Raw genomic sequence first — 17,158 nt, 5'->3', positions numbered from 1 at the left:
TTTTACTACAGGACGGATATGAAGTTTAGGAGCATAAAGATGTACATGGAACTGCACTTGAGGCTTTTTCATAGCCATTGGTTTTCTACTGTTGCGCTATAAAGCTGCAATGTGACACGTAGAGCAAATTGGGGGCCAGGCAAATGATGCCGTCCTCCCTCGTAGTTGTCAATCCACAGTGAAACCCAAGCCATGTAAACACCATCCCGCGAGTAATCTAGAGACGACGGCCACGGCGGCCACCCTTGCGGCGAGTGGAATCGGATGGAGTGGGAGTAACATCCTCAATTCTGCCAATCTTCATGCCGGAACGAGCGAGAGCACGGAGAGCAGACTGGGCGCCTGGACCTGGGGTTTTGGTGCCGTTACCTAGAGAAATCGTCAGTAGGGTGTCAAAGCAAAACTCTGGGTGAAAGTCTTACCTCCAGTAGCACGAATCTTGATGTGGAGAGCGTTGATGCCCAATTCCTTGCATCGAGTAGCGACGTCTTGAGCAGCCAGCATAGCAGCGTAGGGAGAAGACTCGTCACGGTCTGCCTTGACCTTCATGCCGCCGGTGACACGAGTGATGGTTTCGCGGCCACTGGAATCACCCAGAAAGTCAGCCTATGAGCCATTCCACAAACATGTATATGGTATGTATTCCAATTCTCCCAGTATTCAGTGTTCAAAGGTGTACGGACCTGAGATCGGTGACATGGACGAAGGTATCGTTGAAGGATGCGAAGATTCTGGCAACGCCGAAAACAAGCTCTCCTGTAGTCTTGTTAGCATTGTGCAATGCTAAAACAGCGGATGGGAAGGGCGGTGATATAGCGGGGTCCCGATTGGGGAAGAGTCTCGAGGAATGGGAGATATTTACCATCTCTGACTTGGGGGCCGAGGGAGATGTTCTCCTGGGCGGGGCGTGCAGCTTTCTTTGGAGGCATGGTGAGTTTATGGTGTTGGTGATCTGGTGCAGTATTTCAGAGGTTGAAAGTTCGTCAGATTTCGAAGAAATTATTGTGTGGAAAACTTAGTCACCTTCGCCAGCACGACAGAGCGCGTTGATTGGCTGGTGCATTTAGTTGGAAGGCGGTGTGATTTTCTGCAATGACTAGCGCGGCCCCGAGCTTCTTTGCTAGGTATTTTCCAACGACTTCAAGCTTCAGTCCCTTCCACTTCAAAATGTCATGAATTGACTTTCTGCAACAATGCCGCCTGCGGACGGGGGAATGGTTGTTTGGTTTGTGATAGCTATCATCGAGATGCTCGATATGGGGAAGCTGGATGCTCGTTGGCTCCAAAATGTTGGTGGGCAAAAATAAATCTTCCCATCCAGTGTCAGTGACTACAATCTTAAATACTGTATAAGCAACCACTTAGTATCATTTTAATTTCTTTTACTTTTTCTCATGGGCACGGCCCCGGCCAGCTTTCTTCTTCCCCTCTGTTGTTTCTTGTACTCTGATGCACGGAAGGCGAACTCTTTCCCCAGCCCAAGCAGGGTCCACGAGTTGCTATCAAGGAGGTGTCGTACGACCACCGCACGCAGACTGTCACAGTCAGAAAGCAACAGCCAACTATGAAGCGGCCGCCGCGATTTGTATCTTTCGAGGAGAACCGTGCGGCGCTAAGTAAATTGTATGGGAAGAATTTCGCTTTCCAGCCGATTCCAGGACTTGACTCCACCAAAGCTGAGAGAGTTCCAAACAAGTGCGTAACGCGCCCGGTCTTTACTGGTGTGCCTGGCTTCTTTAGGGGCAAAACTAATCAAGCAAAGTGTCTAAAATCAGACACTAAGCTATGGCCATGGTGCTTCACGCTGCGTCGCCCTTGGGTTTGGATCTCGTTGTCAGACCCTCGCCAACAGTATTCGGAATTCAACTTCATTCGGCTTCCGAATAGGGACATGAAGGGGCCTCAGAGTATCGACGGACTGCCTCTGTTGAGGTCAACGCGAATGGGCCGAACCCAGACGAGGACGAAGATGCAAAAGCTGTAATTGGCGAGGACGAATAGATCCTTGAATTGAAACATGTCGCCAGCAGAAAACTCTAAGGTTCTATGGCATGCAACAGGCAAATTTGGATGTGTTGAAGTAGCATTTGGTCCCTTTTTCTGGTGGGTGCGGAGGCATGAGACTGTTTAGCCTGCAGAGGGTATATCTGGATAGCAGCTTATCGTTTAGGGCTGCACGGACACTTTCTTTGCGTCTTCAAATAGCTTATGCTTCCGGGGGAGTGGCTGGGGAGGTGCGATGCATTTTCTTTGACGGGACGACTCCTTGCGAGACTTCAGGACATTGCGCAAGGAGATAGATAGCAAGAACCTGGAACACGTGACACAACTCTACAACGCAGACCCCAAGTTAAAGAACCAAAAGCCAAGGCATTAACGATTTGCAACACATTCTTTTCTAAATGAATGCATTATTATTTATGATTCCGGCCTTTCATTCCTCTCGTGGGCTTTTCAGATATTCTCACTAGTCACGGCCCGAATGCTCGCTAGTGAATCGAACTCGGCTAAGAATGGAATAGTGTGTTGGCTAGCGGGCTACAAAACTTCATCGCTTGAATGTTCATCTTTAATTTCTTGAATTCTGCAAGTCTTCACCTTCGACCTTCCAGATGGCTGGAAAGGTGAACAATTTCGCGATCGGCCTTATTGGCATGGGGGATATGGGGAAGATGTATGCCAATAGGCTCAGCGAGGCAGGATGGAGGTATGTCCCATTCTTGGCTTTGAGCCGATATTACCATGGTAAGCCTTCACCTTTTCTTCCTCGACGCCCTCTCTTACCATGATGACCTATCGAGTGCATTTGGCTAGAGTATTATCTTCAGCGCCCCCGGTATCATTCTGGTTCCGGGTGTCGCGGTTGGTTTTCAATGATGAAACAACTCAGCTACCTTATTTTTCATTGTCTGATTTTATTCACCTTCAACCTTTTCTCGTACTCAACCTTCAACCTCAGTTCCACAAGCTAATGGTTTCAATCCAAGATTAAACAGGTCAATGATCGACGCTAATCTGCCATACCACAGAGTAAACGCCTGCGACAAGGAGGACAAATACGAGAGCTTGTGTGAAGAATACGGAGATAGAGTAAACACCTTGTACATAGCATATCCCTCATCAAGTGCTGAGAAGTCCATAGAAGAATATCTATATATTTCCCAATGGCCATCTCGTGTCCAGAGCAAGCGACTACATAATCTACAATGTCGAGGCCGCTTCCATTGACAAAGTCGCTGCTCAATATGGACCTTGTACGTAGTGATCAATGCTCTCTCATTCCTTTCCTAACGCCGATGATGTTCTAGCCACAAAGCAGGGTGCTATTGTCGGTGGCCAAACATCTTGTAAAGCCCCAGAAATTGCAGCATTTGAGAAGCATCTACCAGAAGATGTGGACATCGTTTCATGCCACTCCCTCCATGGTCCCAATGTTGATCCCAAAGGACAGCCATTGGTGAGTAAGGCTTGTGATCTTACGCTTCTTATTTTGACCCATTCATTAGGTACTGATCAAGCATCGCGCATCACAAGGGAACTTTGACAAAGTCGAGCATGTCCTTTCATGCCTCGGATCAACCCATGTCTATCTCTCAGCCTCTCAGCACGATCGTATCACAGCAGACACCCAAGCCGTCACTCATGCTGCTTTTCTTAGCATGGGTAAAGCCTGGCACGCCAATGCTCAGTTCCCTTGGGAGATCGCACGTTACGTAGGCGGCATCGAAAACGTCAAGATCAACTTGACTCTTCGAATATACTCCCAGAAGTGGCACGTTTACGCAGGTCTAGCAATTCTGAATCCATATGCCAAAGAACAAATCCGACAATACGCACAGTCAGTCACAGATCTGTACAAGCTGATGCTTGGCGGACACCGAGAGGAGCTTGAAGACCGAATCAAGGAAGCAGGAGCAAAGGTTTTCGGAGCTCAGACGTGGGATGAAGACTTGCTGCTGAAAGATGAGGTGTTGGATCGCTTCTCACTGGGCAATAAACCCTCAACGCCTCTTCCAAATAATCACTTATCTCTCCTTGCCATGGTAGACTGCTGGTCTCAACTTGGCATAGTCCCTTATGACCACATGATATGCTCAACTCCTCTCTTTCGTCTCTGGCTTGGCGTCACGGAATATCTGTTCCGCAAGCCTGCTCTTCTGAACGATGTGATCAGGATTGCGATCGAAGATAACACATTCAGGAGCGATGACTTGGAGTTCACTTTTGCGGCGAGAGGATGGAGTGATTGCGTTACATTTGGTGATTTCGAGGGGTACAAGGATCGGTTTCTGAGCACGCAGAACTTTTTTAAGGGCAGGTTTGAGGATGCTACTAGGGTGGGCAATGAGATGATAAAGACTATCTTGGAGAATACTCAGAAATAACAAGTGAGGCAATCCCATCATATACGGTTTGCACAAGGCTAGGGCGTTTGCATTGCTGGACAAGCGTTGTGGCTTTCGATGTAGTTAGGAAACTACACCTTTTACTGCATACTTGTTCTTTAGTGATGATTGTGAAGTTCTGCAAACCTTGATATCTGAAGTGCGCCCTAGAGCTCAAAGACGACCTGCATGAGACCTGTTTCTCGGCATTGCTAAGGATTTCTCCAATTCATACGCAAAGAGGCTGGACCCATCGACGATAACATTGCAGTCCAAGAATCACAGTTGAGGCCAAACGTTCCAAGATCCATATGTTCTCAACTCCTGCGTATGCGGGAAGAATCTTGCATTTGTCTGCTAAAATTCTACAGCCAGCAAATAGTTTCGCCCATCCATTGCAAATGCAGCACAAACCACTTTCCCAGACCCAAGCTCCCAGACAAATCCCTCTTTAACGGTATGACTTTTGGTATCTGGCTCTTGCACCGGGACCTGGAACACAAATTAGCACCATTCTGCACCTCCTCAACCCAGCAGAGCCTACCTCCAAACTTCTTGGGCTCGCATCGTCTGTTGTCCGCAACCAACAGCGTTCGGTCGTACTGAACCAGCGACTGCTTCAACAGGTTCTTGGAGTGCTCATCGACGAACTTCTGGTAGTAGGCGACAATGGACTTGGAGATGGCTTGACGGATGGCGTAGATTTGAGATGTGTGTCCACCACCAGTCACTCGGACGCGGATATCGACGTTGGCGAACTTCTCGAGACCGACGATGAGGAGGGGTTCGTAGACCTTGAATCGGAGGATCTCAGGTTGGACGAGGTTGAGAGGCTTTCCGTTCACCTTAACCAGTCCTTTTCCGGCCTATTGTACCTCTCGTCAGTATTCCATCATCTTCGTTCTCGCCGCGGGAATTGGAGCTTTGAAGTAGCAGCAGGCCAGGACAGGGATAGGGGCGCTCTTTACCCTGCAGTGTGCTACCGCAGTAGCAGTCTTCTTCTTGCCGAAGCATTGAACACTCTGTGTTGAGGCCATATTTGCGGTTGGTGTCTCAAGAGTGGTTTTCGGGATGAAGTCGAAAATTGCTGTGGGATTAAAGTCGCTAAGCGAATGTTCCACCGCTGCCAGATCTGGGCATGTGTTTCTTTGAATAACGGTCACGGGAAATTATATAATCAACCACGTGAGTTCGAACAACGACATCTGCCTCAACTTCAACAGTTCTCGCAGTTTCCAGGATCGGGGCGGGCCCTTAGAATCCACATCATGTCTAGGAAAGGAGTCGGCCTTGCGGCTTTTGATCGATCTCGGATAACATCAGCCCAATATGCATCTCACGGCAACAGCCTTCGAAGCTCCCACTCCACATCCATTGCAACCCAGCTCTCCGTCTTCCGGTCCCTCTTACAAAACTTCGCCCAAACCCATGCCAAAGACATTCGTTCAAATCCAAGTTTCCGCGCCGAGTTTGCACGCATGTGTGCCGCGATAGGAGTTGACCCCCTGGCAAGCAGCAGCGGAGCCTCGGGGAAAGATGGAGGGGGAAGTTTCTGGGCTCAGTTACTCGGGAACAGCGTCAATGATTTTTATTTCGAGCTTGCTGTGAGAGTCGTGGAAGTTTGCGGCGCTACGAGGGAAGAGAATGGAGGGCTCATAGGCGTGAAAGAAGTCAAGGACCGCATCATGAGCACGAGGATGGAAGGAGGGACTGAAATCACGGAGTGCGTATTTGCTAATGAAAGGTGTGGTCTCCAGGAGGTGCTAACTACTCCAGTGATGATATCCTACGCGCGGTCACTACGCTCAAGCCTTTAGGGTCATCTTATTCCACCCTCACGGTTGGCCATAAACTCTACATACGCTCTGTCCCCAAAGAACTTAATGTTGACCAGAGCGCCGTGCTTGAAGCAGCTCAACTTCTTGGCTATGTGAGTGTATCGATGCTGATGCTGAATTTGAGATGGCCGAGAGCAAGGGCGAAAACAGCGGTTGATGATCTTGTTTCCGAGAGTATGCTTTGGGTGGATAAGCAATGTGATGAGTGGGAGTACTGGAGTCCTGGATTCATGCTTGAAATTCAGGGGGGCGGCAATGCTGGATGAAGTCGCCCGGCCGACGAGTCACCCAGCGATAGCATTGAAGTGGTATGACTGAAGGCTCTGGTCCATTTGCAATGGAGAGCCTTACAGGAGTCCTGGATGGGGTCCGGAGATGCAGTGGCTTGGTATACGAACTGCTGGTGATATGAGAATGAACGGCGGGAAAAGGTTGAGGTGTGACGAAGATCAAAGAGATATGCCTTGTGATATTAGATTCAAGGGGCGACTTTCGGTGTCGACAAAGCTGAATGCTGGAAGGATATCAGGGATGCCTTCGTGGCGAGTTGATAATCGATTCGAGCGACAAAGATAGAGGAAATTAAGGAAGGGACCATGAATCAACGCTGCACAATATCCTTTTTTTTTTCAACTTGCTCAACTCGTTTGCGTCAAATCGCTCGTATCTGTACTCCCAGGGCTAGGCGTTTGAGGACGTCCGGCCGTCCAGGCCACCGGCGATGCGAAGTGTACTCTAGGCGCTGCTGGATTCCTAGGTGGAGGTGGACTGCGTGCTGCAATTGCTGTACCCGCTCTTTCGGTCGTGGCCTGGCGATCTTGCCTGGCTTTCAAATCTTCCGCCCACTTTCTCTGAAGTGACAACCACCAGGAGCTTAGACCCCATAAGAGCAAGCCCATTGCCGTGAGGCCGCCGATGATGACTGCTATGACGGCGTTTCCTTGCATTGCGAGAAGCCCGTATCTGGAGACCTGAAGCTTGAGTGGGAAAGGAGTGGGACGGGGCTTGTGAGACCATGAAAAGGTTGTTCATTAAGTAGTAATGGGAGAGGATGTTATTCAGCTTTTGAGAGACATAGCCTGCGTGGTCGTGAATCACACTGGTCTGTATAACACAATCTAAACTTTTGGGTTTGGAAAACGTGCACAAATTATTCGATGAGGTTCCAACGTTCTCGTGTTTGCTCTAATTATAATTCTACATTGTAGAGAAGTGTCATCCTTCCTCTTAGATTTGTGCCAGCATTTGATGCTTGAGCTCTGGAGGCAACAAGCCCTTTAGCTGCCGGTTACACGGAAAGAGACTGGAAATCAAACACCCATCTTTGGCAACCGCCTCGAGCATGGAATCTTAATCTGCGAAGTGTACTACCGAAGCAAGCTTATCAACAAGTTTTCATATCCTTAAAGCATATGAAAGTGAATACTGAACTGAGCTATAGATCCAAATCGCGATCCTTGATTTGAAAACACTTGTGCCTGTAAGGATTCTCAACTGTAAAATTTAAGCCCTTCTTCCCAGCAAACACATTTCGTTCTGGTCAAGGCCTTTTCATCCTATTGCTCTTATATGAAGATATAACGGTACGTTAACAACCAAGAAAGGGGAATTACAGAGAAGGACAACAGAGACTAATCACCAAACATGGACACAACGTGGGGGATTAGCCTGAAACCATACAACTACGGCTAGAAAAGCGGAAACTCCTTTGGCGAAAGCACTTGATGCCCTTGGAAGTTCCTTCTATCGTCTGTGCAAACGAAAGACATTCGAAGTTCTACAAAGTTCTTTCTAACGATCGCAAAACTTCACTGAACCTCGCGCTCAATAGAACACCCCAAGACGCACAGAGAGCCATCTGAATTTTAGCATTAATTATTAAAGAGCACGGAGGGTTACCTCGTTACCTGTCATCTCAATGTCCCAAACCGTTTCCAGCATCTCCTTTTCCTTTAGCATGGAGTTATACTACGACTGTGATGCATCAGACTGATCGGTTAGAAACCCACAAAACGAGAAAAAACCATGTCCGTTCCTGAGAAGCTCCTGTGTCGGAGACCGTCTTGGAATTCCACAAAAACGCAATGCACTAGATATTAATTTTCTTAAGGGTCGCCTGATGACTGCATCAAATTTAGTGTCTCCTCCGTTAAAGCAAATGAACGTCCTTTACATAATGGGCCACATCTGTTGTGATGGGTCCATTAATCTTGAGATTTTTGAGGCTTCTCAGCCCAGTGCATAGTGTCAACGCCTCGGTAAATTCTCAGCCTTTGTTTTCATCCAGCAGTACATGTTCTCTTTTCAAAAAGGAGCTTACGACCTTCGAGGAAGACGTAACAAGTGCCGTACTTGACCCCAACCCCAAGTGTAACCCAGTTGCTTCCCCCTTTCCTTTTAACTTGTCCCTGGACATTGCTTGAGAAGCGTTTAACCTTGAATTTCTTGTTCAACGCTACATATTACCTTTAGCTTCTTCAGCTTCAGGGCCGAGGCTCTACCAAGCGGTAGGGGAACTACTTTCCGGCAGGATATGTAGTCTAAAAAGGATGGAGGTGAAAGCTCTGTGGCAACAGCTTGAAGGCCGTCAAGCTCAAAGATACACTGGGTACACCCTAGTCACATGAATTTTTACCGTGAAAATAGCAGGGTATCTTCCATACTTGCAAAGGATCAAATGACACAAAGTTTGGATCGTAAGTGAACTACTTAATAAGTGAAAGATGATGGAAATTTGAGTCACATGTGCACTTGATGATGTAACAGCCAACTTATGTCAGTGCTTCTAGAAAGTGACAGGGGCGGATGAAGAAGGTCTGGATACAGTTCCTTCCAGCTGGGAAATTCGAGCCCCGCATTCGCAGTACTCCCCCATGCTTGAGACAACGGATTGTCACCAACCACCCGTAACACGACCGCGGGCTGATTCACTGCACAGACAGCAAACTGCAGGTTCCTGAAGAGCCTTTCCTCAATAATGCCCTCATCCTTCACCGTTTCCGTACCAAGGACGCCATCTCACATGGCTAGCACGCGCCTCCGCTTGGATCGCAGCAAGTCCTGTGTTCCTGCATCTCTAGCCGCTTGGGTACTTGTGCTGAGAGTCGAGACTAAAGCAAGGGTTTTTATTGCGGAAGGGAATTCTTGACGACGAATTTTTCTATATCGGGGGCTGAGACCCCCTTTCCCAGGCGGTTCTGCTCCGGCAACTTTCCCTGCAAGCCGAGTGGCCACCTGTACAGGAGCAAGTTAGCAACATGAAAGCAATCAGGGATAATTTTGAGGGGTCGGGGAGAAACAGGCCGCTTCCGCAGCTTTGATTTGCTGGCAGCACGCCGTGATGGGAATAAATCGGAAATAGGGCACGGCAAGGAATCTATCGGCAGGAACGATGATGAGAGGGAAAACATCAAACATGTCCTCCCATGCAAGATATCGTCAGCGAAGACTTCATGCCGATTGGCAGTTTGGTGCACGGGCTGGTTCATGCCGTGACCAGTGGGACCATGGTGACAATTTGGCTGCAGTGAATCAGTGATGCCGAGCAGATTCGAGGTTTCAGGCGAGGCGTGGCCGTGGCTGGTAATCTTGCACGGATTGGGGAATATCAAAGTGGATGGGGTTTCAGGGTTTGGCAGAGCGATCCAGGAGCGGGATTTGCTGCAGGATGTGCCGTGTTTCTCGAACATTTTCCCCTCAGGGTGGATTCGTTTGGGAGGCGCAGCAGTGCAGCAGCGATGCCGCGATGGCACGATGGCACGATGCAGGCCCAGAAGCTTTTCTGATTTGACAATTGAGGGCGAGGAGCATTCGCCGCATCGCTCGTACAAAGTACTTTGTATGATTGTATAATTGTGAATATATGATTGTATGGGAGGCAACCCGGAGACAGCGAGGGGTTCCGCTGGAGGCGGCCTCGGCAAAACGGTTCCTGGGCGACGAACGAGCGAAAGATGTCGCGCGTCAGTACTGGACCATCTCCGCGGATCGATCTCAGCGGAAGCCAGCTGCTGGGTGGTGTTGGTGCTGGCGCTGGCGCTGGTGGGAAATCCTCTTAGCTGTTGGCGGGGAAAGGCGAGAGGAGCGCTCTGCCACTTTCCGGCAAGCTCGTCGGCTGAGGATGAGAAACATGACACGAGGGAAGGGAAAAGGGATAAGGGAAAAGCGTAAAGGGTAAAGCGAAAAGGGTAAAGCGAAAAGGGTAAAGCGAAAAGGGTAAAGCGAAAAGAGAAAAGCGAAAAGGGGGAGTGGCCTGCCTCCTCCCCTTTCTCACGTGTGATTTGGCGAGCCTCGTCGGGAGAACACCGCGCCGGGAAGCCCGGCCAGTCTTTTCCGCCGTCGGCAGGGATCTCCAGTCTCTGCTTAACCTTAATCTTAGCGGAAATAGCGGTACGGAAGAGAGGGGTGTCAGGGACTCAGGAGTCAGGCCCAGGGGACTCGAGGAAGAGGTACTCCGTAAGTAGTAGTTAGTAAGTAAAAAGAAACTTCAAACTTCAACGTCAAATGACGATGTGACGGTGGAGGCGGCCCCACATCGTGCATTTGCACTTCCATCCCAGCTGGAGAGAGCACGCGTCGCCGTCGTCCAAAGACGGCTAACAGGAATCTTGACAAAGAACAATCCCCCACTGTCCAGGCTGGCTTATCCCCGCAAGGCAGCTCTAAGCGGGCTCGACTTCAAGGACGACAGCTGCCAGCTGGAAATTGCTTGGCTTGGCTCTTCTTGCAAGGCAGGATTCCGAATTCCCGACTTTCCAAGGCTGGGCGGTAGTCATAGTCATAGTAGACACAGGTCTCGAGGAATACTACTTTGTAGCTGCCAGTTACAGGAGCCCCTGGCTGGGCCACGAAAAACCTATGTACCTGCAAGCTGCAGCCCTTGAACCCACATCGATATGGCCTCGCTTCACTTTACATGAAGTGAAGATGAGATTTGTGACCCTTCTCCTTTCTCTTCCCTCCTCATCTCAGCTGCTCCCTTTTACGTACGATCGCCCATCCCTCTGGTGGCGCTCGTTCGGCCACATCGTGGCCAGTCTTCCCATCCCTGTGGCGATCAAGAAGGTGGAGAAACATCAATTTGGATGCTGGGGCCATGCAACCATTCAGCCATGCGTTGGGACCATTGGGGCAGGGCTAGGAAGGGAAAGGGGTTGCACTTGATAGAAGAATCCCTCTGGCCGCGGGGTTGTGTCGCCATCGATCAATCCTGCACTCTTGTCAAATCCAAAATGATTCTTCGCCGGGGCGCGTCGAGTCGACAGGGCCGAGGAGTAGATGCCAGAGCACAGGTGGTGTCCAAGTCCGTAGATGGTAGACCCCTGGCTGGCCCTGCGTCATTTGATAGATCAAACAATCATACCGGAGCCCGTGAGAGGCAGGATCGCTGGTCAGAGCAGTCAGCCGTGACCTGTGAACCTGTGAAGCGAAATCCTCGCCCGTTGTCGTCTTTCATTGCCGCGCTGGAGCTCGCTGTTGCGATGTTGTCGTGGACTTCGAGTCTCGCGTTGACATGGCCCGCGATCTATGATCGCCTCTTTAGTTCGATCTGATCTCCAGCCCCTGTCCTCCGTCGTTTCCTGAGCTGATGGCATTTGTAGGTGGGAGGATGGCATTCTTGTTAGCAAATGCTTGGCACCATAGACACGCTTGGAGCATGTCACCTAACAGGCTCTCTTAATCGGGTTCCATTACCGTTGCGGCGGGAACTAAAGTCCTGCGGGGAGTCGATTAGTCCTGGGCCACGACTAGGAAACAGATCTGAGCTTCGTATCGATCACTTTAGCTTCTGCAGAAGGCCGAATATTGTTAATATCAACGTCTGTCCAAATCTCCGGACCCTTCCTTGCGACTCCAACCTCCCACGTTCCGGTGCCAAGTGATGAAACAACTTGCCCGAATCAAAGGCATCCTCGCAGGACCCTGGTGCACGACATCTGCCGCTGGCTCGCAATTTTTTCTAGCCGCCTTCCCGAAATGACCGAGATGTGCGGTCAAGAACCCCAATCAAGTGAACCTCGCGAGGGAATGATCGGCAGCGTGAAAAGGGGAAGGGCATGGGAGGGGTTGAACTTGCACAATAATTCACAATTATTGAAGCAGCACACTCTTCCTTCGTGTGACTGGCCGCCCGGCTGTCACGGAAGCCGAGCGCCTGGTAAGGGTTCTTGCCGTCATCTCTTTTCAATTTTTCCTCGACAGAAAAATTAATCCATGGGATGATGGAAGCATGAAGAGTGGAGCAGCCAAGGGTGCCGAGGGACGGGGCGCACTCGATTCATGGTTGTGTGTATGTCATGATTGGATGAATATGTGAAAAAATTGAGACTTTAGAGCAGCTTTGTGCGTTTGCGCGTTTTCAAGCCGGGTCTCCAAAGGTAGTCGAGCCTTCAGCCACAGCCGAGCGCAAGTTGAGGTGGGCAATATTGCCCCATTCCGAGAAGTACGCGCATGCCGAATCATCTGAAAGAGGCAAAGTTATGCGTGTAAGACAACAGGCTCACCAATGACGTGCGGCGTGCAGCTCAAACGAGAAGTAGATAGCTTGTGGCTTGCCTGGATCCCAGCCCCCAGGGTTTGTGAAGTCCATTATTCCGGGCGGAAGAAGAAGAGGGAGGAGGAGAAGGGGAAGAAAAGAAGAAGAAGAAGAAGAAGAAGAAGAAGAAGAAGAAGAAGAAGAAGGAGAGTGCTTGCTGTCTGACTCGCAGTTGAATACCGATCCATTGCTTGGGTGGTACAGAGGCACAACTGCACAAGATGACACGCATGCTGAGGGTCCCACCAACTGTGCCTGACTCACATGTCAGGCCTCTCTTTTCCAGCAGTGGAGCGTGAGTGAGTGTGCAATAATATCATATAATTGCTGGGTGGAGGCAGCGGAAGCGGTCTGTGAAAGCCCACGGAAGTTCGGAATAACAAGCAGAGATTTTTCTTTGCATATGGCAAAAAACCTGTCATCTGTCCAAACATGGGTTAGGTCTCCATAGCTGGTTGTCCGTGAAGTGAAGTGTCGTGTCGTGTCGTGTCGAGTCGAGTCGAGGAGTCACTCTTCCTTTCCTACTCGGCTGACAACCCAATCCCAACCTCCAACCCCTCACTCTTCATGCAGCAGAAGCCGAAAGACCTTCCTTTCTTTGCATGTTCTCGACCAGGCCAAGAAACTCAGACCCTCGCATGGCCCCTCCCCTACGGCAATCTCCCTCCAGCAGGCATGAGGATAACAATAATCGCCCATGCAGAAGCATCTCAACGTCATGGGCTCGGATGCCGCCTCAGGCAGTCTGGCAGAGCAATTCGGCGGTGGGAGGACTCGGTGAGCGGAGGGATTCATGACCATTGACCACCTTTCTGCATCGGCTTCTTGACACATGAAATTGACAATGCGCTCGTGACCTCGACATCCTTTTGAGCCCAGTAAGAAGATGGAACGAGGCGTGTGAATTGACACGACTCGGGTTGGGGACGGTGCTTCCCTGTTTCTAAGCCTCTCATTGCAACCCCTCAAGCTTCTCGCCCTCGATCCGAATCCTCACTCGTGGAGATGCCCCTTGGCGGTGGATGTGCTGCGTGAGAACTGAGAAGACATGAATAATTGCCCGCATCAAGCCACCGCCCCCCGCTGCTGTCGAATCTCATGTTCATCCGCCTCCTGTGCTGGCACTAGACACGCATCTTCAGGGTAACCAGCTTCGATTCTTCGTCCGGGGTCGTTCTACGGCCGATATCAAGGCCCAGATACCCGTTTCGCTCCCCCTCTCCCCATCGAGCTGCAGGAATGAGACTGCTGAGCTGAGCCTGATCGTCTCCACCCAGCTAATTGTAACTGCCGCCGCCATCTATGATCTAACCTGCCTCCTATCCCGCAATACGCTATTCAGATCGATCCAGAGTACCTGGCCTAGCAGAGTGCTTCACTGCTCAACCTTGGGGTCTGAAACTGGAGGGAAACAAACGCCGCTGGTCACTGGACTCTTTGCCGCCGTGCCTCACAGATCGTAGTGTCTCCCGCACCCTTGGGTCGCCTGCACAAGCGTGCACCACCACCATCATCGCAACGGCCAAGTCACCCAGCAGCAGGGTCTGGAATAATAAAAAGAAACTTACGGAGGTACACGCACGCCCGTTGAACTGCGGTAATAGTCGGTCCCGGGCAGGCTCGCGCTTGATCGTCTCGATATCACGGATACGGCAGCCCATTGCGAGGACACAATCACGTACTGTACACATCCAGCAATCGTTCACCACGCCCATCATCACACACCTTGCACTGCACGTCTGATCCAGCGGGAGCGAAGTCTGGTCTGGCTGCATTTTTGTTGCATGGTTTTAGGGCCTGCCAGGGATCTTCCGAGTGTCTCTCCCCTGCCTTCGCCTTTCGGTCCTTCAGTGAGGTGTGGGTTCAGCGCTAGGTGCAAACCCGTTAGCTTCCTCACCTCCCATCTCCAGAGCTTCATCCTCACCACCACCGCAACCAGACGCCAGACGCCAGACGTCAGACGTCCAGAGCCTCTGCGCCGATCACCATTCACCCGGAGTGCAGACACTGTACTGCCGCGGCTCGACCACGCTCCCAACGCTCGACCTGCGCTGAACTTAATTGCTTGGAAGTGGACCATCAAGGCCCGACCACGCTCATCTTGAAAAATTTGGCGTCTGTCAGAAAAAGCAAGTCGCTCTCCAAAAAAGACCGCTCTTTGTAACTTCGCTCCCCGAGGCCCCTCCCTGCCCGCAAAGAGTATAGACTCGACCGTGTTGGCATTTCTGGTTGAGCCGCTGCCTGGTGTCCAGCTGTGTATCCTTTGTCAGATCTTTCACCCATCAGACGCGACAATCCCATTGCTCTCGGTCAAGGCCACCAGCTCCATCTTCTTCCGTCCGCTGGCCAAAAAGTAACCGGGGATCGTGCTCTTGCTGGAAGATTGTCCGCCGTGGGCAAACCATCGCGCTAGACTTCGATACAAACAACCCGAGGCGCGAACCTTCTAACCGCCACTTACATCCCGCAAGACCATCTCCAGAGCCGCGAACAAGTCGAAGACCGTGCAGGCTTTCAAACACAGTCTTGTCCAGATAAAGCTTCGAGGACAGGGCAGGAAGCAGAGCCGCAGCGCTTGTGCAGCTTTGGTGGCATACGCCAGACGACAGTCTCGAGACCAAGCCGTGGGACCAAGAGTCGCGTCAAAGACTACCTGCTTTCGTCCCAACAACTCCAGAATCTCATCCTCGACGACCCCCGTGTCCCAGACAAAGCCCTTGATCTGCGAAGGTTATACGACCCCAACATTCCAGATCCGATTTTCCGGAATACCTTCCTCATCTCGCCACGCTGCACCTCGAAACTCAAATCACAAATTTAAGTTTGAGACTATCCTCCCTCTCGCCTTCTGTTCTCGACCTTCTTACCTCTCCATCGACATCTCGTGAAGACAGTGCCATTCCGAACCTGCACACCACGCTTGAAACCTCCGACGCGTTGTTTGATCCGGAAAGGACCTAATCGACGGTGCAGGATCTGCCCAGCCAGAGGCTAGGTTTGAGATCTTAGTGGCCACATCCCTCGGCCCAAGATACCACGGTGCTTTCCAGCGTGGCAGGAAGGACTCGGTTCTTGGCTAGGGATAAGCGTGCAGCTAGTGGGCTAGCATCAAACCCTCTTGCGCCTGGCCGGAAGTGGACTGGCCAAATCTTCTTGACGTAGATCTACACGCGGACTTTGACACCCCCTGTTAGACGGCCACTAGGGCAGACTACTGGGAGATCCCAAAAGTATCACTGGATCGGCATCTGCTCGAGGGAGAGTGGCACGTCTCGTACCCATTGGCCATCCGCAGTGGAGGAGCCCTACTTCTGCTGCCCTGTCTAGCCGCCAGAGGCCCAGTGCAAGTGGTGTCCGCCGCCACGGCCACGGCCATTGCCACGCCCTCCCCTCTTTCCACCTGCCTGCTGTTCGCTCGAGTCGAGGCGCTGCTGCTGCTGCTGCTGCTGCTGCTAGCACCTAGCCTCCCTCCCCGCCCATCTCCCAGAGCAGTCGTCTTCTGTGCAGACTGCAGACCGCAGACCGCAGACCGCAGCCCTTACCCTCCTGTGCTGCCCTTCGTCCGCCTCCCCTCCCTCCCCTCCCCTCTCCACCCCTGCACGCCTCTCCACCCAGTGTTGCCGCTATCCGCTTTGCGGAAGAGACCTCGAGCTCGGCCTCAGTGGGGATCCATTACGCTGTTCTTGCAGTTGCAGTCGCAGTTTGCAGCAGCCATACGCCATACGCCATACGCCACCACCCTAGGGCCTCTTCGAGACAAGCGCTGCAGAACCGGCCGTCCAAAAATTCACACGGCCCTCGGGGTTAATCCTCTCTCGGCCACAATCTCATCATCTCACCCAACATTCTTGGACTTGGTGGACCTGGAGGTGACTTTCCCTGGGCGTGTTGTAGCCATCATCGCATCTCTATATCGCAGACGGCGGTAGCGAAAGGCTCTGCACTCGTCGGTGCCCTCACTTGCGCCCTCACTTGCGCCCTCACTTGTGCCCTCAGCTCATATATTATTTGCATTGCGTTGCGTCGCGCTGCGTGGGCGACTTTCCCCAACTCCAACTCCAACTCCCCAACTCGCACCTTCCTCCTCTTACTTCAACCTCCACGTCGAAACAAAGCACGCCGCCCCTCCTCCAATCTGGCTGCCGCAGGCTAAGACTCCTCATCCTTGCGACTCTAAATTCTGCAGCGCTCCACCCGTGGCTGGCTGCGATCGTCCGGTCGCCTTGATCAAGTTACTACTATTCACTACCAAGCATCGAGCTACGATCACCTCGACGCTCGAGCAACCCACCGTCCGGGGCAGATCGCGTCCTGCATCCGCAACCATCAGTAATTGAGCCAGGCAGAGCGAACGGTACCTGTCACCACCAGTCCTCCTCCCGCTACAAGAGCAGAGCCAC

At 51.5% G+C, this 17,158-nt stretch overlaps 6 protein-coding genes across 6 annotated transcripts; 3 read left to right on the top strand and 3 right to left on the bottom strand.

The window, feature by feature from the left end:
- Window positions 1-176: 176 nt before the first annotated feature.
- On the bottom strand, window positions 177-929 carry K444DRAFT_657880 (putative 40S ribosomal protein S14; the record flags this gene model as incomplete). The annotated part of the gene is made up of 4 exons (XM_024886199.1): window positions 177-369; window positions 423-583; window positions 684-756; window positions 863-929. 4 exons carry the CDS (start codon window positions 927-929, stop codon window positions 218-220), a joined length of 453 nt encoding a protein of 150 aa, XP_024726085.1. The 3' UTR covers window positions 177-217.
- Window positions 930-2,612: 1,683 nt separating this feature from the next.
- Window positions 2,613-4,385, top strand: K444DRAFT_549319 (Prephenate dehydrogenase; the record flags this gene model as incomplete). The annotated part of the gene is made up of 5 exons (XM_024876445.1): window positions 2,613-2,707; window positions 3,030-3,090; window positions 3,143-3,254; window positions 3,309-3,457; window positions 3,507-4,385. 5 exons carry the CDS (start codon window positions 2,613-2,615, stop codon window positions 4,383-4,385), a joined length of 1,296 nt encoding a protein of 431 aa, XP_024726084.1.
- A 98-nt stretch (window positions 4,386-4,483) lies between these two features.
- On the bottom strand, window positions 4,484-5,475 carry K444DRAFT_622737 (putative 40S ribosomal protein S16). Its single transcript, XM_024882153.1, has 3 exons — window positions 5,354-5,475; window positions 4,930-5,251; window positions 4,484-4,877 (listed from the first exon to the last, which is right to left on the bottom strand). Exons 1-3 carry the CDS (start codon window positions 5,420-5,422, stop codon window positions 4,837-4,839), a joined length of 432 nt encoding a protein of 143 aa, XP_024726083.1. The 5' UTR covers window positions 5,423-5,475; the 3' UTR covers window positions 4,484-4,836.
- Window positions 5,476-5,653: 178 nt separating this feature from the next.
- On the top strand, window positions 5,654-6,489 carry K444DRAFT_549113 (ESCRT-2 complex; the record flags this gene model as incomplete). The annotated part of the gene is made up of 2 exons (XM_024876427.1): window positions 5,654-6,108; window positions 6,162-6,489. 2 exons carry the CDS (start codon window positions 5,654-5,656, stop codon window positions 6,487-6,489), a joined length of 783 nt encoding a protein of 260 aa, XP_024726082.1.
- Window positions 6,490-6,861: 372 nt separating this feature from the next.
- On the bottom strand, window positions 6,862-7,170 carry K444DRAFT_638692 (uncharacterized protein; the record flags this gene model as incomplete). The annotated part of the gene is made up of 1 exon (XM_024884294.1): window positions 6,862-7,170. The coding sequence occupies one exon, from the start codon at window positions 7,168-7,170 to the stop codon at window positions 6,862-6,864; it is 309 nt and encodes a 102-aa protein (XP_024726081.1).
- A 2,590-nt stretch (window positions 7,171-9,760) lies between these two features.
- K444DRAFT_638691 (uncharacterized protein) lies at window positions 9,761-11,386 on the top strand (the record flags this gene model as incomplete). Its single annotated transcript, XM_024884293.1, has 4 exons — window positions 9,761-10,054; window positions 10,101-10,396; window positions 10,431-10,678; window positions 10,914-11,386. The coding sequence occupies 4 exons, from the start codon at window positions 9,761-9,763 to the stop codon at window positions 11,384-11,386; spliced, it is 1,311 nt and encodes a 436-aa protein (XP_024726080.1).
- Window positions 11,387-17,158: the final 5,772 nt, after the last annotated feature.

The sequence above is a fragment of the Hyaloscypha bicolor genome (assembly GCF_002865645.1).
Source record: "Hyaloscypha bicolor E unplaced genomic scaffold K444scaffold_191, whole genome shotgun sequence".
In the NCBI taxonomy this organism is placed as follows: domain Eukaryota; kingdom Fungi; phylum Ascomycota; class Leotiomycetes; order Helotiales; family Hyaloscyphaceae; genus Hyaloscypha; species Hyaloscypha bicolor.
This window is presented reverse-complemented; position numbering and strand designations above follow the sequence as displayed.

Coding starts and splice junctions, on each gene's coding strand:
- K444DRAFT_622737 (XM_024882153.1), bottom strand. CDS start 5,422: ATGGCCTCAACACAGAGTGTTCAATGCTTCGGCAAGAAGAAGACTGCT. Junction 5,252..5,353: donor CTGCGGTAGCACACTGCAGG/GTAAAGAGCGCC, acceptor GAGGTACAATAG/GCCGGAAAAGGACTGGTTAA. Junction 4,878..4,929: donor CGAGCCCAAGAAGTTTGGAG/GTAGGCTCTGCT, acceptor TTTGTGTTCCAG/GTCCCGGTGCAAGAGCCAGA.